Source organism: Marmota monax, unplaced genomic scaffold (assembly GCF_021218885.2).
Source record: "Marmota monax isolate L192 unplaced genomic scaffold, Marmota_monax_Labrador192_F-V1.1 WCK01_AAM20220418_F8-fsc00250, whole genome shotgun sequence".
Taxonomy (NCBI): domain Eukaryota; kingdom Metazoa; phylum Chordata; class Mammalia; order Rodentia; family Sciuridae; genus Marmota; species Marmota monax.
The window spans coordinates 1099074-1125731 of record NW_026693876.1 but is presented as its reverse complement, the minus strand read 5'-3'; the positions used below and the strand labels follow the sequence as shown (position 1 = coordinate 1125731).

The following is a 26658-nucleotide window of genomic DNA, read 5'->3' as shown; positions in this document are numbered from 1 at the left end:
AAGTGGGTTTACAGTAAAAGGATAGAAAATCATATACTATATTAATACTATACAAAGGGAAATAAGAGTGGCTATATTAATAAAGTATATTTTCAGAATAAAACTATCGGGGATAATGAAGGTAACTTCATAGTGATGAGTATGTTGATTAGTCAAGAGGACATAATGCTAACTATATTTACCTCTGATTACAGAGCTTCAAAATACATGAAAGCAAAAACTCAGAACTGTAAAAAGACAAATCCACAATTGTAGCCACTCTCAATAATTGATCACAAGCAGGCAGAAATTAGTAAGGATTTAGTAGAGTTGAGCAACACTATTAAACTTCTTGACCTAATTGACATTTATAGGACAGACCACTCAATAATATTCTTTTCAAGTGCATATGGAACATTTATACATCATTTAATCATTATTTCCAGTTACAAGCAAATAAAAGAAGGTACAAAGAAGTTAGACAACTTGCTGAAGGTCACAGTTACTAAGTCACAGCTGGGCTGAACCCAGGCTATCTGATCCAGAACTCTTAATCACTGGGCTTTACCACCTCCCTTGAGCACCTGGAATAGCTCAGTAATCTATGACTTAGAATGCAATCCTTTTTAAATAAACAAAGGAATGGACTACTCAAATAGCATTCTCTAAATACTACTTGGAAAGGAAGTACATTCCCTCTCTCCTCTCAAATTCCCACTCAACCCAAATGGCCTGTCTGCTTCCTTTAAGTGACATGACTTATAGGTATCATAAACTTAGGTCCCATGGCCCCTGGGTCTGAAAGGGAAGACAGTTGTAGACTATAAAAAGCTGACTCTTCCTCAGGCTGCATGCGTGAAGGATGGGTGGTCTAATAGACATTCAAACATAGACCAAGATGCCCGATTGACGTCTTTGTGTGCCCAGATCCAGACAACAACTCCTTTTTGACGAAAGAAATACACTTTTATTAAAATGAAGCAAAGAATCCTTACCCATGGTTGACTTTCTTTGCTTACCCTGTTAAATCTGTCATTAGAATTATAATGTATATAATAATTACAGAAAAAAAATCCTAACGTTTTCCAGGGTCAGGTTTCCTTATTTATTGGGGGGGGGGGGCGGAGAACCATAGAGGGAAACATCTTTTCAATGGATCTTTAGCTGAGACCTGAAATATGGTTGTTCTATGGAAGGAAATGGGAATATTATTCTGCCTCACCATGCTATGCAGAGGACTCGACCCGCTCAGCAAACGTGAATCTTGATAATGTTAAAAAAAAAAAAAATCAGATTTCTTTGTAATATGGACTCGATGCGTCTCATTCTTTTTTCCACACCCCTCAGTCCCCTTTATCCTTCCTACTCAACTTCCATCCTCTGTTGATAATCCACTTTCGTGTCCTCTAGTCGCTCCTAAGTACAGTGACCCCCTGCCCCGCCGTCCTTGCTGTCTCCTTCAGAACCCCCAACAGTCCTTTTCCTGTCCCTCCTACTTCTTGCCCCTCCAGCTCTCCTCCCGCCCTTCCCGGTAGTTTCTCGGTCCCCAGGGAGGTGGGACAGCCTTGGTGGGGTGCAGCCCAGCTGAGCGAGCTTTCCAGCTCCCCCTCCTGGCTGGGCCGGGCTGTGGGCTAAGGGACAGGAGGCTGGGCTGGGACGTCTTGGCTTCTGCGGGGGAATTAGGAAAGAAGCGTCTGAAGCCGAGTTGTTGTCCACATTAGAAAAATACAATTCCCTTTGTGCTACTTGGTGCCGTGTCCTCAGTCTGGGTCTTTGCCACACGGTCTCGAAAGCCATTGTTCACCCTGGGGTTCTGGTAGGTTAGCAGCAGCGTGGGTGCTGCAAGCGCTCCCCGGGTACTCAATTGACCCCAGAATCAGTGGGGGGAAAAGTCGCCCTCCAGGGTGGGGGCTCCCGAGCGGCGGCCGGGGGACGGCAACTGGCCAATCAGGAGGCGAGGCCGCGCCGGGCTGCCCCTCCTCGCCGAGAGCCGGGAGCAGTGCAGAGCGGCGAGCTCCACTCCGGCCCAGCCGAGGGAGCAGCGGCGGCGGGACTTGGCGGGCGCCGCAGGCTCAGAGCTGCCCCGGGGCATGGACCCCGTGCACTGCCCGCACCGTGTCGCACGCCGCCCGGGCTCCGCCGGCAGATAGCAGCCCAGGAGGGCACCGCGTCGGGACAAAAGCTGCTGCATCCCGGCGGAGGGAGTCTGGTTTGGTGCCTGCCCCCTTCTGATTCTCGGCTCCAAACTTTTTTTTTTTGCTCCTTGAGCGATCGCAAGAGTCTGAGTTTCTCTGGGAGGAAAACCTTTGCTGCTGTTGAGGAGGACTAAGCACAGGGCTTAGGCACTCAGGAAAGAAAAAAAAAAAAATGATTTCCCGGGAAGTTGTCCACACAGTTTTCCTGCTTGCTCTTCTTTATTCTTCCCTGGCTCAGGATGCCAGCCCCCAGTCGGAGGTCAGGGAGGAGGAAATTCCCGAGGGGGCTTCCACCTTGGCTTTTGTATTTGATGTGACTGGTTCCATGTATGATGATTTAGTTCAGGTCATTGAAGGGGCTTCCAAAATTTTGGAGACGTCTTTGAAAAGACCTAAGAGACCTCTCTTCAACTTTGCTTTGGTGCCTTTCCATGATCCAGGTAAGGGAACATATTTATTTTTTATATTTGTATATCATGATTTTATTTTTCCTTCTGCTATGAAATTGTTTTATTGTTAGAAAGTTTCAACACTTTTTTTTTTAAATATGTCTCTGAGTACACTTGTAACAAAGAATTGCATGCTGGTGGGTTTGCGCTCTAATACCTCCTTAGGTCTCAGCCATGGAGTAGATGACCTGTTTAAGGGGCTTGAACCTGGAAATGTGGACTTGGGAAAACCAGTACCAAGAGTCTGCTGCAACATCCAAATCAGAGTTTGTACTTTAAAGCTACAGAATGTGTAATTGTCAAGGAAGCCTTGGCCGTGGATACTGAGCAGCAGTGCTCACTAAATGTGAAGAGCGCACATTCAGGTTGAATAACTCTCACATAAGGGAGGGAAAAAACCCTGATGTGTGCCACATGAGGAAGCCTGTAAGTCAGAACTTCTAGAGGAACTGGAGACATGAGAATAAAAGAGAAGCCATTCATTTTCTAACTCCACCTATTCATCTTTGCACCAAGTCATTTAGTTAGATTCATGGATGTGTGTAAACATTATGTCCATGTCTCATGCAGTTGAAATGTAATTTGGTATGTCTGTGCTCTTTAAAGGTAGTTGAAGCAAAATAACTTTATTTTGTGCCCTAAAGCTATGAGTTTCAGCTGCTCCACTGCAATATGATCCTGTTTACTTTTTTCAGTTTCTCTTTAAAGTAGCACCTCTCTGTGAGGCTTATAGGAGCCCTCATTGTCATTGCTGAGGGTAACATTACAGGGGGAGTCCTGGGGCTTGCTTTCTAGTGTCCACCTGAGTTTCATTAGCTGCCCATTTAAAGAAACAGAACAGCCAATTTCTTAAATGTCCTCCCCCACTGTTCTCCCACATTTTTCCTGCTTTTGAAAGTCACTTCACTGAAAGACTTTGATACAGCCTCTTCACAGTGAGAGCATGATGTTGACAATCTTAAATTCTTTCTTTGTGCATATGGCAAACATTTATGAGTTCAGATTATTTTTAGGTATTGAATGTGGTAGATTTCAATTATTTAAAAAGCACTGGCAGATATTTAGAGAGCAAAAGGATTTTCTTGGATTTTCATGTTCTTTAAATGATGAAAACAGTAACATCTACTCTCCTGGGATATACACATATCTTAGTAATTTCTATATTTATTAAAGATTTTTATATTTGAATAAAGAATTTGATAGTCATTTCCTGTTTTTACCGTTATGATTCTTACATTTATAAAAAGTCAAGATACCAATTATGATGTAGTTCTAGGCTTTTGTTATTTTGGAATAACTTAAATACATTTCTTCAACAGGAATGAATCTGAAGTTGGCTAATAACTGTTTTCTCTAAATAACATCATCATTTGCTTTTCTCCAAAAAAAAAAAAAAAAAAAAAAACCTCTTACAAAATTATGTTGTAGGACACAAAATCCAAAATTTGCTTCAAGTCATAAATGGAAAGTGGACTATCATGAGCTTTCAAAGTGCTATGCAAAATTCTTATAACACATTCTATTGCTGTGGGCTGTTCTCCTGTTGTCATGAAATGGGAAAGTTTGCACATCACTATAGTTGATCTATAGTTTAGCAATCATAGTTCAAAGTTGGAGATTTGGCATGCTAATAACTGACTAATAAACTAGAACTTTTTGAATTAAGTTATATGAGAAAATCATTTATTTAAATTGGCTTCATGAAATTGATTGTATAGATAATTCAACAAAATGATGGATTCTGTTTCCACTGTGATTCAAAGTAGAGGGGAGTGATCAAGAGTTTATCTTATCTAACACTATTTAAAATATTTTTGAAGTTAAAGTTAAAACACTATTCACCATTAAGTTAGTATTCACATTAGTAAATTGGATTATCTTTGCATGATTTTTTTTTTCTTTGTAGGGGTGGTGTGTGTGTGTGTGTGTGTGTGTAGCTGTTCAGTTTTGATTCTCTTATTGGAATAACAGGAAGGCCTTGAATATAGACAGGGATTGTCTGTTTTACTGAGTGATACTAGAAAAGTCAATGTACATTTTTGAATCTGTTTCTTCAATGCTAAAGTGGGAGAATTGGATTTGAACCCAAGTTCCCTTCTCATTGTGATGTTTTGTGATATTCTGTTTTATATGTAGTTGTTTTTCATTGTTCCTAACATATTTGTATGGTTGGGTGATACAACTGACATGGAAATTAATGTATAGAATTTAATATTATGGTTATGGTAACGAGCTTCAGTGCTTATAGGTTGTGGGCACATACTGTGACATTTGGCTAGATGAAATAATGGAGAAGTTCTGAGAAGTAGTCTAAGGCTTTTGACAAAAGACTTTAGGCTTTTGCAGATGATGGCCTTGGAGTTCTGCATTACAGTGTGGGGTGTTTGTAGGTGGGGGTACACTTAAAATACAAGAGCAACACAGGAGGAAGAATGTCTGACCTTTGATAGCAAGGGAATAAAGCCATTGAGAGGGTGTGTGTGTGTGTGTGTGTGTGTGTATGTATGTATGCGTGCGTGTGTGTGCAGGGAGGCCTGGTGGAGAACCAGGGGCACCATCAGTCTGTGAGGAGCAGAGAGATACTGAGATGACCAGGATCAAGGAAAAGGAAGTCAACATTTCAATGTTAATGAGGCTCTCATAATCACATTTAATGTATTAATTTGTAACTTTTTTTTTGGATGTAATCCCCTTACCATACAGTTCATCCACTTACCACCTACAATTCTCTGATTTCTGCTCATTATGGATTGGTGCAACTTTTAGAACATTTTCATCACCTCAGAGAGAAATTCATACCTTTAGTGATCAGCCTGCTAGCCTCCCATCAACCCTGCCCAGCCCTAAGCAACCACTAATCTGCTTTTCCATCTCTCTAGATTTTCCTGTTTGGACTTTGATGAGTAGAATCATGTAACCTGTGGTCTTTTTGTGACTGGCTTCTTTACTTTAGCATAAGGCTTCCAAGGTTTGTTCATGTTGTAGCCTGTGTCAGTACTTGATTCCTTTTTAGGGCCAAATGATATTCCATTGTATAATAGATCATATTTTGTTTATCTATTAGTCCAAGATAGATATTTGAGTTGTTCCCACTTATTATGAATAATGCTGCTATAAATATTCATGTACAAATTTCTGTGTGGACGTGTTTCCATTTCTTTTGGGTGTGTATTTGGAAGTAGAACTGCTAGGCCATGGTAACTGTGTTTATTTGTTTGAGGAGCTGCCAAACTGTTGTCTAAAGTGGCTGCAATACTCTTACCAGCAGTGTATGAGAGTTCCAATTTCTTCACATCCTCATCAACATGTTATCAGACTTTTGGATTCTTATAGGTTAATTTTTTTCAGCATTCCAAATGTCTTGTCTTCCTCAGAACACAATTTGGGGAGGGCTGATGGTGTTTCTTGACTATAGTTCCCTTTATCACTCAGTCTCTTACTTACCCTCTCTCTGTAAGGTAGGTACCAGACAGAGGGAGAGAGTTTCGAGGAGTTAGCTAAGAAAGAAGAACTTTTCTTTCTGTAAAGTTAAGTCTCCACTTTCTTCTCAGGATTTCTTACATGGCTTGTATGCCTTCATTCATTCGTTATTCACCCACTTATTGCTTTAGACACTGGGGATGCCAAAGGGAATAAAACAGACAATAGTTGAAGTGCTCATGGAGTTTGCATTTTGTTGGAGACACAGGGACATAGGCAATAAAGAAAATAATTACAATACATCTGATTTGTTTTGATGGTGGTAATCACTATGGAGAAAACAAAGAAAAAGTGTCATGGGGAGTTTTAGAGGTGGATCGATCGAGAGTGTTGGAATTTTAAATACAGTGGTTGGGGAAGCTCCCAAATGAGAAGATCACACTGGAACAAAGACTTGAAGGAGGTGCAAGAGGGAGCAATGAAGATATCTGAGAAAAGGCAGTTATAGGCAGATGAGAATTTCCCGAAAAGCTCTCCTGGCAAGAGGATCATGAAATGTTCAAAGAACAACCATAATCCCAGAATGTCACAAGGCAGTGAGTGAGAGCAAGGAGTTAGGAGGTGAGGTCAGGCATATGATGGGGCCACTGTAGCCTTGACCGTCATCATGCTGGAGTTGGGAGCCACTCTAGGGTTTTGAACAGAGCAGCGACATGATCTGACTTAGACACCCACATAATCATTCTGTTGTTGGAGACTAGCCTAAAGCAAAGCCAGGGCAGAAACATGGAGAATAAGCAGATGACTGATGACTTCTCTCTGTTAAGTTCAGGCAGAAGATGATGGTAGACTGTGCGGGAAGTTGGTAGCTGTGGGTGTTTTGAGAAATAGTTGAAGTTTGTTCATATCTTAAGGGGGAAACCAGAAGGGTCTGATGTACTGATTGAGGGGTGTGAGGAAAAGACAGAAGTCAAGACCGGTTCTGAGAATTTGTCTTGAGGGAATAGAAGCACAACATGACCATATCCTGAGATGAACAAGGAGAAGCAGGTTTCAGAATGGTTGGGGGCGGGGGATGAGAATTTAATTTTTAAAAATGTTTTAGTTTGAGATGCCTTTTAATATCCATTGGAGATGGAAGAAGTCAGTTGGATATATGAGATTATAATTTAAGGGGAGAGGTGTGGGTGAGAGAGATAAATTTAGGACCCCAAGGCATACATGTAGATGGCATTTAGGGCCTTCAGACCAGAGGAGACCATGAATCAACTATTGGTGGAAAAGAGAGAGGGTTTGAGGAGCCAGCCCTTAGACACTCTTAAGCTTAGCAGTAGGAGAGGTGAGGATGAACAGGCAGAGCAGCCAGAGAAATTGCAGTTAGGGAGGCAGGAAAAGAATGCATTATCCCAGAAGACGAGAAGAAAGTGTTTCAAGGAAGAGCTAATTGGGAAGTTAAAAGGAGGACTGGGAATTGGTTAGTCAGTTTAGCAATGTGGAAGTCATTGATGTCTTAACAAGAGCAGTTCCAGTGGAGGGATGGTAATGAAAGCCTGCGTGGAGGGAATTCAAGAGAATGGGAGAAGAGAAATTGAAAATATTTGTAACCATATTACTGTGTCCAACTACTGGAATGGTTGCTTTATTCATGAGGCTAAAATTGAACCTAGTTTTGATAAATTATTCAACCAGTATTTTTCAAAATGCAAATGGAATGTAGTAGAAAGAACATCCAATTTGGAATGGAAAACTTGTGTACTTCTCCTTATTCTTGTCATTTAAGCAAATCATTTAACCTTGCCAGACCACTGTTTTTCCAGTGATAAAATTAGTACATTGCTAGGTTATTATCAAAGTCCATGATTTTGTAATAATATTCTAAAAAGAAATTGATTGGGGAAAAAAACCCACATCAAAATTAGCAAGGAAATTCATTGAGATAAATGTCAGCATTGCATGTGTCTTGTGTTTGAGTTTTAATTTTAATAAAACCCAAGAACCCTCAATGACTTTGTATGGTTTGCCAGGACCTACATAGTGTTATTAAAAAAGTCCTGGAGTGTTTTCTTAAGTTTTTTGTTTGTTTTGTTTTTAAAGAATATTCTCCTGAGCAACAGCAAAATCCCTTGAAACCATAGTGAATATAAAGATTTTTTTATTAAGGAAAATATTGCTTGTGCAGATCTTGAAAACTTATACACATTTATGAGTTGAACTTCGAATTGAAATGATTTCCGTTTTAGTATGTATAGGAAACGGCCAAGAAGCTGTTAGTCTCTCTTTGCCACTAGCACATCCTAGAAGAGGGGCTTTCATGAGAAAGGGTTGGTCTGGAAAACTGCATTAGAGTTTAAGAGATTTGGTTGGACAATGATAACTTCTGTTTCTCAGGATGATAAAATATTTTGACCTGAGAGAATGTATCCTGTCACTTGATGTCTTCTGTGGATACACAGAGAGACTTTGCTATGCATAATCAAAAAACTTTATCCCAAAGTGTAAAGACTCAGACTCAATTTTGGTAAATCGGATATTTTTAAAATTTGTTAGGGATGTTTCCTCTTTGACAGCATCTTCTGTAGCTCCCACAGAATAAAGATAGTTTATTTTCTGTTTGTATATGTATATTTGTAAATTGAGGAACAGCCTTTTAATTTTATTGTTTATGGTTAGTTATTTTTTTAAATGATTTTGTTTATTGTTTGTTTTTTGCTGTGCTGGGATTGAATCCAGGGCTTCCTGAAGGCTCTAAAAGTTCTCTACTGCTGTGTTATCCCCCAGCCTGGTTTACGTGTTTTTTTTTTTTTTTTTTGGTTACTGTGGATTGAACCACCAGAATGTCATGCATGCCAGGTACTCAGTCTACCACTGAACCACATCCCTAGCTCTTTTTATTTTTGAGATAGGGTCTCACAACGTTGCCCAGGCTGGCCTTGAACTTGGGATCCTCCTGCCTCAGCCTTCTGTTGCTGGGATTATAGGGCTGTGCCACCCTGCTGGGCATGTCCAATTTCCTATTTAAATCACTACAATCAGAAGAGTAAAACTGAAAACATAACAATTTTCTAGTTAGGCCTTTTTTGGTGATAAATATAGCCCCCAACCAGGCTTGAATATGCAATGGGAAATCATTGTGATCCTGATAATGCCTGATTTTTGGATAGTGATTTTAGGGGAGATTTATATTCATCTGGAATGTGTCAGCTGCGTGCTGTAAGGCAGACTGCCTCTTTTCAATTTTTAACTTGACTAATGGAAGGGGTGCATAATAAATAATTTCCAAGGATTTTGATGCCAAGGACCCACACCATAGGTGGTTCTCGCAAGTCTGCAGGAATTCTCAACCTTGGTTTTGTTTTTTCTGATAATCACCATCTCTATGGAGAATAGGAGAAAACTTAAAATGATCTCATGTCAAGTATAAGGTGCAATAATATCAACTCTCCCTACCATGGTTAAATAAAAACAATATGTGTGAAAGTCCTTTAAAAGTACTACTTAATGGTTTTGCTCAAATTTATTTAATAACTCACATTTATGTATAAAGATTGAAAGAGAGAAGCCCATTGTCAAGGAAAGTAGCACAGTATTTACATAATATGAAGAAAAATTTAAAAAATCTACTTAATAAGTTGGCCATTAATCAGCATACAGGGAAAGGACAATTCAGACCAGTTCAACTGTGTCACTATTCTGATCCACTGAATGTTTGAGAAATGTTATTTGCTACACCATTCTCTTGAGTCCCAGACCACTGCCTTACAAGTGGCAAACCAGCAAGAGATGATAAAAACCCAAAGAGAAACCATTGATTCATTCACTCAGACTATGTGAGGAGCCCTTGATTCCAAGACAACTAGACAAAGCTTCAAGAAGTTGACAGTCTGAAAAGGAGAGAAGGAGAAATGATAGTGTAATATATCACAATACATTTATCGTGGACGGAAGCTTTGGGTGCCGGGTGAGCCCAGAGCACCTGATTCCAGGTGGGGATAGTCAGCAGAGGTTTTCTGGAAAATGCATGATCTAGATTGACACTTGATGGGTGTGCATGAATGAAAGCAGTTCAATCAAAACTTAAGGAGTTAGTTTGCAGGGGGAATCCATCAGGAACTTGGAAGGATTATCAGCAAGGAATGAAGTGACTGGGTTTTCATTTTAGATCTCTCTTGGTTCAATTGGAGCAAGAAAGTCTTACTGGGAGATGAAACCTGAGACCACCTCAACTCAGAGAGGAGATAATTAGGAGATCCAGACATAGGGAGGAGAGAATAGATTTGAGTCATTGAGAAAGTCCAGTGGACTGGATTTGGTCTTAAGAACATGGAAAAAAGAGAAAGATGATTGTATTTTGGAGGTTAAAATAATCAAAGAGAAGAGATATACAAAATTTAGGAGACAATGTTACTCCTAGGCTAGTGATTCTTGCAAGTAAGTTACTTATATATTGTCCAAAATAAACATTACCCCCCCCCCCAAAAAAAAAAAGTGGGTCAGCAATGAAGAAGAGAATCACAGACATACTTGATCAGTATGCACCCAAGTTATAACAAGGGTTTAAAGTGTTAATTTATTCTGCACTTGAATAACCTGTCCACCCATCAGCAGGATTCAACTGTGGCAATGGACCATTTATCCTTATAAATATGTAATGATGTCATTTTGTATGAGCATCTTACAATAAACTGTCCTCATCCTGGTTGTACCCTCACTAAACGGCCTTCTGACAATTGAACTTCATGTACTTTCCTTATAATAGGGAGAGAGGGCTGTGGTCAGAATGACACCTCAGGTTCACCAGACAGTTATATTCCTTATTGGTAACTCATGTTTTGGCAAACCAGTTGTATACGTCAGTCTCTGCTGTTTAAAATACTGTAACAATGTCATGTTCAAGTTTCTTAGTTTGTAAGTCTGAGAGCCAGATTCTGGTTGATGGTGAATTTATCAAAGTAAGTGTTTCCCTGTGTGGATCTGTTTGGGTGGCTTGTCTCCAGGTGTCACTCCTCGGCATTTTCAGCTGTCAGTGTTAGTAGAGTAGCGCCAAGTGGCTGTTCTGTCCACTTGGAACTTGTATAGATGACAGTCAAAACCACTGGAAGAAATGAGATCATCCAAGGAGCGTGTGTAGACTGAGAAAAGAGACAGGATAGAGCTATGGAGGATATAAACAGTTAAGACAGAAGAAGGGAAGTACATAAAGGATTCTAGAAAGGAGAGTCCAGGAAAATAAAAGTGGAAACGGGAATGAACAGTGTTTAGAAATCTAAAAAATTGTTAGTTTTAAGTGTGTTGTCAATATGTCCATTTATAATATTACTGAAAAGAAAGGCTAAACAGTAGTAAGCTAAAAAGATCCCCCCATTACATTGGGGCTGTGGCAGAAGCTGAAAAATGGATAAGAAAATGGGGCTTATGAGTACAGTATGTTTTTCATGAGATGTAACAGGAGGTAAAAACGGGCTCCTGAACCTGATGCTGGGTCGAAGTCTGACTCTACCAATTACTTGCTGGATTTGTAGTGCCCGAGTGCTGCCCACCTGGGTGGTTTTCTCCAGAAGCCCTGACCACCTGGGAGTGACTGCTGAAGTTGACCACAGGTTCCATCCAGGATTGGGATTTTTGTTGAGCCAGTGTTAATCGGCTTTTTGTCGCTGTAACCAAAATACCTGACACAAACAACTTGGGGGAGGAAAGGTTTATTTTGACACATGGTTTCAGAGGTTTCAGTCCATGGTTGACTGAATCCATTGCTCTCTGGTATGAGCAATGAGGTGAGGCGGAACATCATGGCAGAAGGTGTGATGGAGAAAAACTGATCTTATGGCATCTGGGAAGTGTGGGGGTGTGGGAGGGGCCAGGGACGAGATATTCCCAAGGGTAACCATCCCACTTTTTCCAACTATATCCCATCTGTCTGCAGTTTCCACTTGCTCCCAGTAGTCTATTCAAAATTTCCCTTTTTAGTGAGGACACTAGTCATACAGGATTAGTGGGCCGCCATACTTCAGTGTCACCTCTTTTTAACTAATTACATCTGTAATGATCCTATTTCCAAATAAGGTCACATTCTGAGGTGCAAGGGGATAGTTTTCAACATAGGAATTTTTGGAGGACACAGTTGAACCCATAGCAGATCATTTGGCAATTAACATTAAAGAACCAAAACTCTTTTACAAGAGAGACTGTTTTTCTGTTTCTGATTTAAAAAAAAAAAAAAGCTTGCATCCAGGAGTTTCATGTACTTCAAGCTGTGATTCCATTGTAGAGAGTTCTCTGTGGTCATTATAGGGTGAGACACTAAGTACGTGTGCAGTGCTATTTAAGCCTGTTAAATAATTTTCATTAAAAAAAATATGGTTTTTACTTTTAAATCGTGACATTTAGTAAAGCTCTATCTGATCTTTTTTTGGGGGTATGTTGAGATATTTAATTATGAAATGGGGAAAATTATATAGGAGCTAGGAATTCTGCATGTGAGTTCCAAAATATTTTGACTTTTTGTAACCTGGGGTTTCTTTCTTGGAAACTTCAAACACACTAATTGGAGGAATTTTTTCCATTAGCACCACATCTCTGAGAACTCTTGTTTAAGCACTGTTTTCCAGCAGGTGGGAGGGATTCCTTGAAGTTCCCAGGCTGGAAGGCACACTGCCCCAGAGTACTTTAGGGCAACCTTGGCTGCTCCTGCCAAGATCTGACAGGGAAGTTAAATGAGACCCATGGTTGATGGGAGGGAGATAAATATGTGGGATGCTACTTGTTATGTATATGTATACAGTGTGTATACACGTGTTTGTGTATATATGTGTGTGTGTGTATGTGTATATATGTGTGTGTGTGTATGTATGTATGTGTGTGTATATATATATATATATATATATATATATATAAGGTCAAGAAAATATATTATTAAGCAAGGGAGGATAAAACTCTAAAAAGTTGTACTATCTAGAATATCAATTTTGGAGATTCAAAGTGAAATCTGTTTTGCTTTTTGTTTGGTTTGTTATTTTCACTTCAAAGTCTTTTGCCAGAGCACACAGAAAACCTCATTTCTATTGTTTTCATGTTCCCAAGAGGGTCTTCCCTGTTCTTCGTAGGTGCACATTTGCTCCACCTTCTTGCTCAGATCATCACACTTACGCCTTGAAGTTTTCTTCTAGCCACACCCTGAATTGGAATGTCCCTTCTGTTCAGGACACGTCCTCATCTATAATGAAAACAGCTCCCACAACTTCACCTCACCCAAGAAATTCTCCTGGAATATTGGAAAAATGTCATTCTTTTTAATATGGACATTCTTTTTTAAATATTTATTGTACCTGCTGTTCCTTTGATAACTTCACTCCTTTTATTACTCCTGCATTAGGATGAAAATTAATACTGAATTTGATTTATTTTGGCAGAATTAAATTTGGTGGAATTGGGATGTTATAGGTGTTGAGTGATTGAATTCTAATATCATGTAGATCAACATTTGACTATTAAGTTATTAACTTCTTAAAACCTCATAAAGAGAATAATGATTATATTTCCTTCATAGAGTTGTTGTAGGATTCGAAGAGAAAATGTGTGTAAAACATTTAGTGAAGAATATGAAGAATGCACCATAGGGGAAATTGTTTATATAGGGTCAAGACACCTGTGTCCTGGCTCTGTAAATGGCAGGTCCCTTGACTCTTAGAATCTAATCAGAATATGTTATAGTTTATATGGTGTCTCCCAAAAGCTCACAGGAGAGACAGTGCTAGAAGGTTTGGAGGAGAAATGATTGGGTTACAGACTTAACCTAATCAGTTATTTAATCCCATCAGGGATTAATCCGGTGGTAACTGGAGGCAGGTCGGGTGTGGCTGGAGGAAGTGGCTGATTTGGGGGTATGGCTATGGGGTATATACTTTGTATCTGGAGAGTGGAGTTTTTCTCTCTGCTTTCTTTCTGGTCATCATATGAGCTGCTTCCCTCTGTCACTCTTCTGCCATCATGTTCGGCCTCACCTTGAGTTCCAGGGAATGGAGTCTGCTGTCTCTAGATTGAGACCTCTAAAACCGTGAGCCCCCAAATAAACTTTTCCTCCTCTAAAGTTGTTCTGATTGGGTCTTTTAGTCACAGCAGGGAGAAAAAAAAAGTTGACTAAAACAGAATAGAATCAGTGGTATGTGCCAAATTAAAAATTATTTGGTTTGAGCCAAATTAACTGTTCAGTCACTGGCTGTGGGACTGGGGATGGGAAGAGGAGGATACCACGTTCTATTTGTAGCATTTGCCAATTTCCATTGTGTCCCTGCTCCCTCATCGCCATTTCAAACGACCAGTTTGATGCCACTGGATGTGGAGTTGAGAATATGGATGTGCCCAATCATCTCACCCACCACTTAAAACTCTTTCCATGGAGGGAGATACTCATGTTTAAATGAGACTATATTTGCGAAAGGACTTCCTGTAATTGGCATTCACTAAACATTCACTTACTTTTGCTTGGAAAGGTCTGTTAGGTGGGTAGAATTCGTGAGGGCACAGTTAGATCTGTGATGAAGGAAGCAGTTGGACTGTTTTCTTTTCCATGACAATTTTGGGAAATTTCATTGGGAAATACCCAGAGAGCCCAGAGAGGCAATACCCACACAGCAGCAACAGTCGGACAGCAGCAACCTTCTCCTGGCTTGAGTCTCTGTGGGGCATCTGATGCTCACATTTATCACCTCCTCCCTTCTCTCAGTGTCTCCTCCAGCGTTCTTCATCTCTGTACAGGGCCATCATTTTCTCCGTTGTTTGGTTAAAATGCCTGGAGTCATCCTGGACTTCTTTCATACCCCAAAAGTCCATCCAATCCCTCCACAAAATCTCTTGGTTTTACTTTCAAGATAAATTTTAATTTGGCTCAAACTCATCCCCTTCTAACCCTACCTACTGCACCAGCTCAAGTCACTAACTGGTCTCCCTGATGTTCTCTCCAGAGCTGTCTGAAGCATCCTTTAAAAGTGAAAGGCAGAGCTGGGCGCATGGCACACGCCTGTAATCCCAGTGGCTCTGGAGGCTGAGGCAGGAGGATCGTGAGTTCAAAGCCAGCTTCAGCAAAAAGTGAGGTGCTAAGCAATTCAATGAGATTCTGTCTCTAAATAAAACACATAATAGGCCTGGGCATGTGGCTCAGTGGTTGAGTGCCACTGAGTTCAATGCCTGGTACCTCCCCTGCCCCCCCCCCCAAAAAAAAAAAAAAGTGAAAGGCAGGTTTTCAGTGCCCTTTTCTGACATCTCACTCATTTCACCTTTAGTTTATTGGCTTCTGTAGTTTCTTACTTGCCAGGCAGACTTCCTATACAGAGCCACTGCCCTTGCTGGCCCCTCTGACCCCGGATCCTTGCTTGGCTTCTGCCTTAACTTCATAAGGCTCTTGGCTCAGTCAGCTCCTCAGAGAGCAGGTCCCAAGTTCAGTCCTTCTCTCACCAGCCAATCTAGCCTAGTTCCCCACATGACCGTCCTATTACCCTGCTTTATTTTTCTTTGCATAATTCCTTACTGCTTGACATTAGAGATGCTTGAATCCATCAAAGTTCTACCTTCTCCACTAAATATAGACTCCACGGAGGCAGAGGCTTAGTTTTCATGACTGTATTTCCCCAGAACCTCATATAGAAGGTTCCCTGGCATACAGAGGGTGCTCAATACATATTTTTTTTAAGGAAAATGAATTTTTCTAAATGCCATATTTACTTGGGAGAAACTCTGATTTTTGCATGTTGAGTTCTATATATGTCCATGAGCTCAAACTTCTTATGTAGCACAAGCATATTTCTCTTCATTGTTGTTTGATTGATTGATCAGTTTTTAAATAATTTGTATTAAAAATTTCCCATTGTATTTTTTGCTAATTTTTCCTTGTAACTCAAGTCAATTTTATGTGCAAGGCCAAGTTGGTAGGTACATACTGGCTCAGGATTGTTTTATCTTCCTAGTGCATTGTTTTATTGTTAAATATGTAGCCATCTTTATCTCTAATACTACTTTTTGCCTTTAATCCTGTTTTGTTTGGTATTAAAAATGCTATTCCAAATTTGTTTGCTTTTCTCATAATCTTTTCCCTTTATTTTCAAACTATTTTTTTATTGTTAGCTTAATCTCGTTCCTTTATTGTGATTATTTATATATTTGGGCTTATTTCTATGATCTTATTTTGTGTTTTCCATTAACTGTGATTTTTATTGATACTTTCTCCTCTTTTTCTCCTCTTGAGTTCTCTTTACATTCTCTCCCCAGCCCCTTGTGTGATTCCCCTTAATTTGGTTGACTTAAATTTAACTGCTGTTTCCATGTGTCTGCGTAATATGAGTCTTGGGGTATATGATAGATCATCTTCCTTCTGGTCTCTACAGCATAGTTAACGGACATGTTAGATCCACTTTAAAAATTTTTTTTTTTTTTTTTTTTAGTTGTCAATGGATTTTTTATTGTATTTATTTATATGCGGTGCTGAGGATCGAACCCAGGATCTCATGAATGCCAGGCAAGCGCTGTACCACTGAGCCACAACTCCAGTCCCCACTTGTTTCTAGACACACTCAAGTTAGACGTTTTGTTAAATAATAAGTGTTTGTTTAGATTGGACTTGTTTACTGATCCTTACTGATTTGCTTCTAGTTTCCCACTCTGTGTTGGACTTTTCTTTATATTTTTAAATAGTTTTTTTTAAGGCATAGTGTGTAAGTAGGAACTCCATTTGGTCTTTGAGAATCTATGTATTGTACTTTAATTCTTTTTTTAAAAAAGTGGTGTCACTTAGCAAGTAAGTACTTTAATGAACATAAATCTTAATTAGATATCTCACAGATCATCTTTTTATGATAATTTACATGCAAGAAAAACAAAGCTTTCAAATTGTAAGTGGATAATTTGATGACTTTTGACAAATGTGTATAATTGTGTAACCAACACCGCAATCAAGATACACAACATTTTTAACCAGGCATGGTGGTATCCACCTGTAATTCCAATGACTTGATATGGAGGATCCCAAGTTCAGTCCTCAGCAACTTAGCAAGGGAGGCCCTGAGCAACTTAGTGACACCTGTCCCTAAATAAAAAGCTAAAAGGGCTGGGGATGTGGCTCAGTGCTTAAGTGCCCCTGGGTTCATCCCTGGTACCAAAAAAAAAAAAAAAAAAAAAAATCAATTTTGTAAAGTTAAGAAGTTTTCTCCAGCCCCTTGATAGTCAGTCCTTCACCCAACTGCCCCACCCCTCACCTTGCCTAGCTTTTGCATCTGGCTTCTTTCATTTCTTTTAGATTCATCCCTCTTGTTACACATACCGGTAGTTCCTTTTTACTACTGGATGGTATTCAGTAGTCACAACTTATTTATGTACTTACTTGCTGTAGCAATGTTTGTATTGTTTCCAGTTTTCAGCTATTATGAATGAAGTTACTATGAACATTCATGTATAAGTCTTCCTTGGACACATCTTTTCATTTCTGAGTACATTATAAATGAATGTTTATAGGAAAGTGTCAAATTGTTTTCCAAAGTGGCTTAGCAGTCTGAACAGCAATGTCCCAAAGGGTTCTAGTTGCTCCAAATACTCACCAAGACTTGGTATTGTCTTTTTTAAAAAAAAACTATTTTTTTTTTAAAAACTATTTTATTATTATACATGATACTGTGTTCTCAGTCTTTTAAATTTTGACCATTCTAGTGTGTATATAATGATTTTCTTAATTCTTGATTAACAGGCATAGAATTCTGTATCTAAATTAACCCATTGAAGATATTAATTTTGTTGTTTTCTGACTTGTTAGATTATGAGAAGACTTCTCATCAACAACTGTTGTTCCCTTTTAGATAACCTGTGTTTTCTCTGCGATTATTTTAAGATTGTCTCTTCCTCCTCCTACTCTGGAAGTTTTTTATTTAGTAACTAAATAAATAAGTCTATTTCTAATCATTCTTGGTTTTTTTTTTTTTTTTAAATTTGAGGTCCATTTGCAAATTACATTGTACAGAGAGTTGATTCTGGAGTACACTGTTTTTCTTGGTTGGAGCCTGATTTGCTTCACCAACTTCAGGACTTCAGTTTTTATTAAATCTAAATAATTCTTATATTTTAAATTTTCTTTCCCCATTTTCTGTAATCTCCATTTCATAAAATTCTGTTTTTATCTTTTCACTTTATACTCCAAACCTTTACCTTTCTTTCATATTGTTCATTTACATTTTTTTTTCCTCTTTGCTACATTCTGACTCATTTCCTCGTTTTTTTATATCCTTCTCTTTAGTTCTGTCCAATCTGCTCTTTAAAACATCCATTGAATTTTCAATCTCAATGACAGTAGTTTTTATTTTCAGAAGTTTCATTTGGTTCCTTCTCCAATTTCACTGCTTTATATTTTATTATATGCTCATCAATATTAGATTCTTTCATGTTCTGTTATTTCTGCTACTTATTGTGGTGCAAATTCTTCCAATGATTTGATCTGCTGACTCTCCCTCATGGTGGTTTGTTACCTTGTGTGGTTGATAATTGTTGACTGTGAATTTATTTTTTGCAGGGAGTCCAGTGTATCTTAGATTGTGTACTGGACTACCTGTCTGTACAGAGGAGTGTTTTATCAGAGGAGTTTGTACTAGCTTTTGTGGAATTCTAAAAATAGTTTGTGAGTTAATTTTTTGGGGTTTTGGATTCTTGCACTATACAGCTGGTATAGGATTTCGGTTTTTCTCAGGAGACTTTTCCCCTTATTTATAGACCTGGTCAGATAACAAGCTTTCTTGCCAATTTTCTAGTTTAGTGGGGGGAATTTTTCCTTATTCCTATTTTACTGATGCTGCTCAATTTTAAAAAGGGTACTATATAGTAGCTCTCTGATCAAAAAAAAAAAAAACTTCTGATGCCATAAAATTTTACCCACATGGATATTAAAGTCTTAATAGCCAAATCTTGTATCAGGAGTTTTGTGCTGCCATGGTGACAATTTAAGTTTATTTCTGGTTTGAGTTCCTTTTTATTTCTGGCATCTGGGAGATTTTCCTTTATTCTTACCATAAAGCTTAGCTATTTATTACAAAGAAAATTTCATGTTTTATCCAGTATTTCCATTTTGTGGGAGGAGAGCCTTCCATGTCAATCTAATCTGTCACGTCACTGAAAGTCACTCCTAGCATCTCACGCCAGTCCTCACCTCTGGTCTTTTGCCATATTTAAATTTCTTCCATTTAAAAAAAAATCTTCTACAAAGTAAATATCTGCCTACAAAGAAAGCTCCAGGACCAGATGATTTCTCAGGAACGCATTACCAAGTATTCAGGGAAAAAATAATCATAATTTTACACAACTCCTTCTTGACAATAGGAAAAAAAGCAATACTATTCATGAAGCTAACATAATCCTGGTGCCAAAGAATACTATAAAAAATGAATAAACTAGATCATCTTCCTTTATAAGCCTAGATGCAAAAATTCCCAAATGAGTGTTAACAAACCAACCCATGATAAGTAAAAAGGAGCATGTGTAATGACCAGGTTGTTTTTATCTAGAGAATAAAAAGGTTAGTTTAAAACTAGAAAATAAATTATTAGTGGATAGAGGAGAGAAATCATATGATCATCTCAATAGTTGCATATGCAGTATTTGATGTAATTCTATATATATTAGAGAACAAAGAACTCTTAGCAAGCTATGTGTATATTATATATTCTTTAATCTGAAAAAACAAACTTTGAATAACTCAAATTAATCAACATATATGTGATGATTAAACTAATATTTTTCCCTTTGAAATTGCAATGATGATAAAAATGGCATGAGGAAAGTTTAACCCTAGTATGTTTACATCAGTGGTTCAGTTTTCATTTCCAATATTATTTACTTGTACTTTTTTGTCTCATGATCAGTTTAGTTAGCTTTTCTATTTCAAGGGAACTGCATGTGATTTTGTTGATATCCCTATTTTTTTGTTTTTCTATATTTTAGATTTGTGGCTCTATTTTTATTATTTTTAGCTTTTACTTTCTTTAGTTTTGTTGTTCCTCTTCTAACTTCTAAATTACTTATTTTTACCTTCTTTATAATACAAATATTTAAAGGCTTTTAATTTTAACTCAAAATCACTATTTCAATGAACATTATATTGAAAAAATGTTTTTGTAATATTTATAAGTAAAGTTTATAATTTTTTAAAAAATATTGACTTCTTTGGCAAACCAATTTGGTTAATTGGTATTTTCTAAATATTTTGAGTCTGTTCAGAAAGAATGAATATTCTCGGTAGATGTTGGATTTTTTTTTTTTTTTAAATTTGAGGTCCATTTGCAAATTACATTGTACAGAGAGTTGATATAACAATAGTTAAGAAACAGATTCTGGAGTACACTGCCTGGGTTTTAATTCTGGCTCGACTATTTACTGGCCCTGTCAACTTGGTCACAACCCTCTTTTATTTCTTCATCTCTAAAATATGAATACTGAGAGTAACTTCTTATAGGGGCTTTTCAGATTTAAATTAATATATAAAATGTTTATCATAGGGTCGGACCATATCGAGTGCTGTTATTTCTAAATTACCATCGTTCAGTCTATTTCTAATCATTCTTGTTTATTTTCCCACTAAGAGAAACCCATTAAAAGCTGTGTTTTTCTCCTTGTGCTTTGTTCTGTCTTTTCAGTGTGGAAAGCTATGATGTGTCCATAGAAAATCGCAGTATCTACTTAGTGTATTTATGGCATTTTTGTTACCACATGGTCATATCCTTCTTCATTCAAGGCCTCCTCTTAATCTAGGTGCCCCTTGTGGATGGATATAGGTCACACTTGTGGGGTAGGCAGATTGGCCTCAGGCCTTCCCAGAAAGTTGTTCGTTATGGCTCAGAGACATCTAGCCCATCTGGCATGGCAATTGGCCAGAGTGTGGAAGGCTGTCTCTCACTGGTTTTCCACTGGAGGGTGCTGCTCAGCTTCAGAGGACAGTGCTGGGGTGAGGTTCCAGAACTCCTTAGCCACTGTGAGACCATCATGAGCTACTAGAACATTCCTGTAGGAGACTGGGCAATTTAGAGCGAAAAGTCTCAAGTATCGCCTCATTAGCTGGCTGAGGAGATCCAACTGCCCTCCAAACCACATCTGGAGCTCAGGCTGAACTGAGGTCTGTGGCAGACGGGAGCATCTATCTATATCTGATGAGATCAGAGGGATTGGGAAGCCTCACCATTTTCTGGGACTGGTGGAGGCTTCAGGGAGCAGGAAATGGGAGTGAAGTGAAGACACATGAGTGGAGCAAAGGAGGAGCCCATTCTGTTGGTAATGTGGCAGCTTCAGAAGCCTGGACTCTTCCAGAGTGTCAGATCCAAGATGGACAGAAAGCACTCGCAGATGAAGAGTTGGCAAGGCAGTAAGAGTGTGTGAATGGGTTCAGGAGGTGGAGCCTGGAAAGATTCTGTGGACCAAGTTTTTATAGGACATCCATGGGGGAAGCTCTGGAAGAACAGGAGGATGTTAAGGTGGTAGCCAGTTTGGTTTTCTGTAGTTCTCTTGTTATACATCTGGTCTCCAAACTCCAAAGGCTTCCCCCATTTCTGTCATGTCCTTACCCTCATCTTTCTCATAGCTCCCAGAAAGGTACTAGGTTGAAAAGGACCTGGCTTTGAATCAGAGAAAACTGATCCTGAAATTGTTTTTTCAGTGAGACCTCAGGCAGTTTACTTAACCTAGAAAGACGGGAGTGAGAATAGTGTCATCTTCTGTAGAAAACTTCCTTAGCCACAGCAGATAACCAAAAATGAATTCCTTTCCAGTTTTCTCATCTTAGATTGCCTTCTTTTTCTACCGATGCTCTGTAAATAGTCAAGTCAAACTGTAGTGCTTAAACATGCATGTGCGCACACACACACGGTCAATAAATTTTGCTCTAATTCTAAGATAAGCTCTGAATCTTCCCTGTCCCTTAGTCTCTACTGCCATCACCCACTCATTATAATTTCTAACTTCTGCAGTAATTTTTCCCTGCTGGTCTTCCTTCCCCTAGCTCTTAAAATCACATCACCTATGAATTGGAAGCCTTTCAACAGCTTCCCGTGCGTTTATCAGCGTAAGTGCCTTCCTGTGGCCAACAAGGGCCTCCGTGTTGTCACCTGAGTGCCTCTCTCTGCCCTTTCTTTCCACCCTCCCCTCTTCATTATCTTCCAGTCTTCTTTTCAAAGCTGTTAGATGCAGTTCATTCTCACTTCAAGACCTTGCACTTGGCCTTATTCTTCCTGCCAAGAATGTTTTCAGGTCTTAGTTCCAATGCTCCCACTTCAAAGAGATCTTTCTTGATCACTTTATCTGAACTCACCTCCTCTTGCCACAAATTGCTCTCCATCAGATTATCCTATTTTAATTTATTAAAAAATAATTAAAAATATCTGAAATGAGTATCACAGGGGAATAAACATCTATGCTTCTTATTTTCCTCCCCCTAGAGTATAAGTTTCATCTCTTTATCACTGACATATTTCTAACTCTTTAAATAGTATCTGGTAAATGGGTAAATGCCAAAATATATTATTAGATCAATGCCTGGATGAATAAATGAGAGAAAATTATTTTCCTTATGAAGTCTTTTTGGAGCACTTGAACTTGAGGTAATTTCTCCTTTCTTGGAGTCCCTGTTATATTCAGTTTGCATTGCTTAACTGTATTATGTTTCTTGCATTTGAGTTGTTGATGTCTATTCTTAAGTGTCTTCTGCTAGACTATAGGGTGCTGGGGAAAGGATTGGAGGGCAAGTATTCAATAAAAATTGGTTGAATTGATTAGATCAATTTACACACTATAAAAATCACCCTGGTTTAAAATACAGATGAAGAGGCCATACTGAAAAGGATTCCTCGGCTCATTGCCGCTTCTGCACCCCAGTGACAGTTATGGTATTTAGACTGCAACTGGGCTTGTTGGAAGATCTCTCTTCTCCAGGACTGTGCCTACAATTGTTTTGTTGCCTTTGAAGATCTCTATTCTCAGTGTGCCTATGTTTTCTTGGCCCTGTTAAATTTGTAAAATGTATTCATTCTTTATTTATATATACACAGCACTTCAAGAAAGCCACCAAATTATGACTTGTTTTCAAAACATTTTTAATTTTATGGCCAATGGACTTTTGAAGCCAGAGGGTTACATTTTTCCATACTTGATGATATTTGATTCAAAAACCCTTTCATCACTTTCTCCTTCTCTTCCTCATTTTTTTTTACTCCACCTCAATCTTTTTATTCCTCCTCCTCTTCCCCTTCGTCCTCCTTTTTTTTCCTTTAAAAATTTTTGACTCAATAGAGAACCCAGATACGCTAGACATTTTTGTGTAGTTTTTTAACAAATGAGCTTAAATTTATGAAGTCACTGTAATTTCTGTCATTTTATAGATAAAAATTAGAGAAGTTAAGTAGCTGGTCTAAGACCTCTGGAAAGGGTGGAGATGGGATTCAAACACGTGTTCCTGCTCCCAAAGGCATAGCTTTGGCCTTCTCCACAGTGCTCCTTGGAGTTGTATTAGCAGGTAGAACAGAAATGCTCCTGAAGGCCATGGTTGGGGGCTTAATAACGTGAATTTCACATTTCTAAAGGCTGTTGCTACACGAGGAGAGAAATGTACACATGTCTATGTAACTTGACGTAAGACGGTTTTGGTCTGTGATTATAAACACTTGAGAATGCTGTCTTCTCCCTTACATTTTCACCGCAGCACTGAGTGGTGGAGTTGGTGAGTTTGAGACTCAAAGGCAAGCAGGAGGTGAACGTGGAGAGACGTATTACAGCCCAAAGGGGCCTGGTGGAGCTGTTTTCGTTGGATGATATATGAACTACTTCTGGGCCCAAAGTAGGTTTGCTGAAGATGTTCAGACATGTGATCTCTCTCCTGAGACCTTACCTACCTTTCTCATTTTCCTGGTCACATTCTTCTTTAGTTTTCCTGTATTTAGAATCAAAACCTTCTCCCCAAGGGCCTACTAACTTCATGTGGTGTAACAGTGGTATCCTGGCCAACTCCTTCACTGCCTGTTTTTATTGCTGCCTATTTACTGGTACCTTCATTGCCTATTTCTCCATCAAAGGGTTGGATAAATCACGTGAAACATGGCAGTAACGACACTTTATCTAGAATGGTAAACCATTTTAGGGCTTAGGAAGTAGATACTATATAAAAGTAAATTTATCATATGGAAGGGAATAAAAAACATGGCTAAATGACCACTGTTCCTTGTCTGGACAGTAAACCAATTTGGTGGTATGGAAGGTGGATGCTTTTGGTGCAGAATTTTGGAATAATTTAACCATGATCTCTGACTGTAATTTTTAAATTAATACTAATTGCTTAAGATTTAAAAATTAATGTCAATTAATGTCAGTATAATTAATTGCTAAAAAAAAGATACATGTAAGTGTTTTATCCTGAGAGGAAGAACAGTGCTAAATATGAAGCCATGTCTTAAACTGTGGTTATCTCCCTTTAAAAGTGACCACATCCAGGGAATAATTTCCTGGCTGGTGACTGTATTTTATAGGCTTTCAGTTGGCATTCAGCTTTACCACTTGCAGGGGGCCAGAAGAATTTCCATGTAGAATAGTTTGGGTGATTTGCACTCTAGAGAAAAAAGGGGCAAAGAGTATTGTAGAACAATGATTTCCTTTGTTGCTTAAACTCTACCCTATATTTCGATCCTGTCTAGAAAGGAGTAACTTTGACATAACTTTTCAAAAAGGGCTGCCTTGCTAAGTTTTAAGATCTCCCTGTACTTTTTCTGTTGTTGTTATAGTTATGAACTATAATCATTTGTTTCAATGAAGTTCTAGCTTTAGCAGGAAAAAGGTTTGCAGAGATCATGTGGGACTTTATAGATGGAGTGTATTTGAGTGCAGTCCTCTGGATACCTGTAGCGTGCTTTTGCATGGAGACTGCTATACCTAAAGTGACTGTAATTGGCGCTTGTGTTACCGGCCGCTAATCTTGAAACTTTAGCTTCCATAATCATGGTTCCTAATAAAGAAGAAAAGTGGGGAATCCAGAAGTAGATAGGCTTTCAGTATATCAATGGACCAATCAGAAGGGAAGGAAATTTACTCCTCTTAGTGGCGAAGTCAGACTGAGAGGCCGGTGAGACAGGACAGATGGATTTCAGCAATATGACCATAGATGTGTAATTAGTGAGTGAATTCGTTTCAACACTGGCCCTGGTAATAAAAGTATCAACAGGATCTTAAAAGAAGAAAACCGCTTAGGAGACTAAATTGAAGGCTTTTGGTTCTAGAGATTTAGATGTTGAGTAAGATCACATGGTTGTTTCAGGTATTTTAATACTGAAGATGTTTCTGCAAAAGTTTTAGGCTTATGAAGCAATTTTTGTTCTTGTATCTGGTATTATTGCCCATCCTTCTTGTCTTCCTCCAATCATAGAGCTTTCTCCCTGGGCTAATGGTACTTTTATTTATACTCAGTTGTCAGAGCCCAAAGGTTAAAGAATGGGGTCAGGGGTGTGAAGGGAGCAGAGGAGATCTGTCCTCAGGGTGAGGTGTTCTGGAAAAGGACACCACTGATCTCAGGAGTGCTTAGACCCTCAAACCTAGGGACACTGACAAATTGATCATTCCTGGAGAGACTTTATTTTCTGCAGCAAAATGTGAGGGAACTGATCTCATATGTGGGGGCAAAGGCACAGAGGCATGTGGTGAGTGTGAAGCAGACGCCACAGAACAGCACTGGCAACCAGAAACGGGCTGCCAACCACAGGCATAAACTTAGGCCTCAGGAGAATAACCAGGGTGAGGTTGGGGGTCAAGGACTGGCAGGAATTGGAGAGAAAAAAGGCCGACTCCAAAAGTAAGGATTTGGTTGCTGAAAGGATCTACTTGAGAGAGGATCAAAATAATCAAGCTCTGAAGGTAGAGACATAACAAAGATGTTATCTAAAATGATATCCTTTACTGGTATTCTTTCCCCTTTTTCTTATTCCAGAAATGTCAGTCACTTTTCCTAAAATGCCTAATACAAATAAAGAGCGGCATTATGTTTTAAAACGGGCTTCATTATCTATTATGTATTGTAGAAGCAAAGGAAAGAAACACATTTCTTGGAAACAAATACTGTGCCAAGGGCTCATGTGTGTTATTTAAGTCTCATGGTTTTAGCTAGGTGCAGGTATCCCCATTTTACAGATGAGAAAGGTAAGGCTCTGTAATATTATGTAAATCACCTAAAGTCACTCATACTGGGTTTTCTTTGTCCAATTATTCACGCTCTATTTTATATACTATAAAAATTATAACATTCTTTATAATTAAAGTTCAAATTATATAAGACCATCACATATTGTGTGGAATGCCTGTATGTAGTTGTGCAAATCATTTGTTCAGATAGGAAAGAAAAAATATGTTCTAGGACCCAGGAACCAGATGTTAATCTTCTGTTATAGTTTGGATGTGAGATGTTTCCTAAATGCTCAGATGTGAGATGATGCAAGAAGATTTGGAGGAGGAATGATTGGGTTATAGCCTTAACCTAATTAGTGAATGAATTTCTGATGGGATTAATTTGGGGTAATTGGAGGCAGGTGGGTTGTGGCTGTAGGAAGTGGTTCATTGGGGGTGTGGCTATGATA

General features: G+C 38.8%; 1 protein-coding gene across 2 annotated transcripts in view; it reads left to right on the top strand.

The window, feature by feature from the left end:
* The first annotated feature begins 1975 nt into the window (after nt 1-1975).
* Hmcn1 (hemicentin 1) overlaps nt 1976-26658 on the top strand; it is a 390873-nt gene continuing 366190 nt past the window's right edge. The window contains exon 1 of one of the 2 annotated variants that reach the window (XM_046462680.2): nt 1976-2614. In XM_046462680.2, the coding sequence (XP_046318636.1) occupies nt 2347-2614 (268 nt within the window). In that variant the 5' untranslated portion in view covers nt 1976-2346. The remainder of the gene's footprint in view (nt 2615-26658) is intronic. The other variant, XM_046462681.2, reaches the window with a different exon arrangement.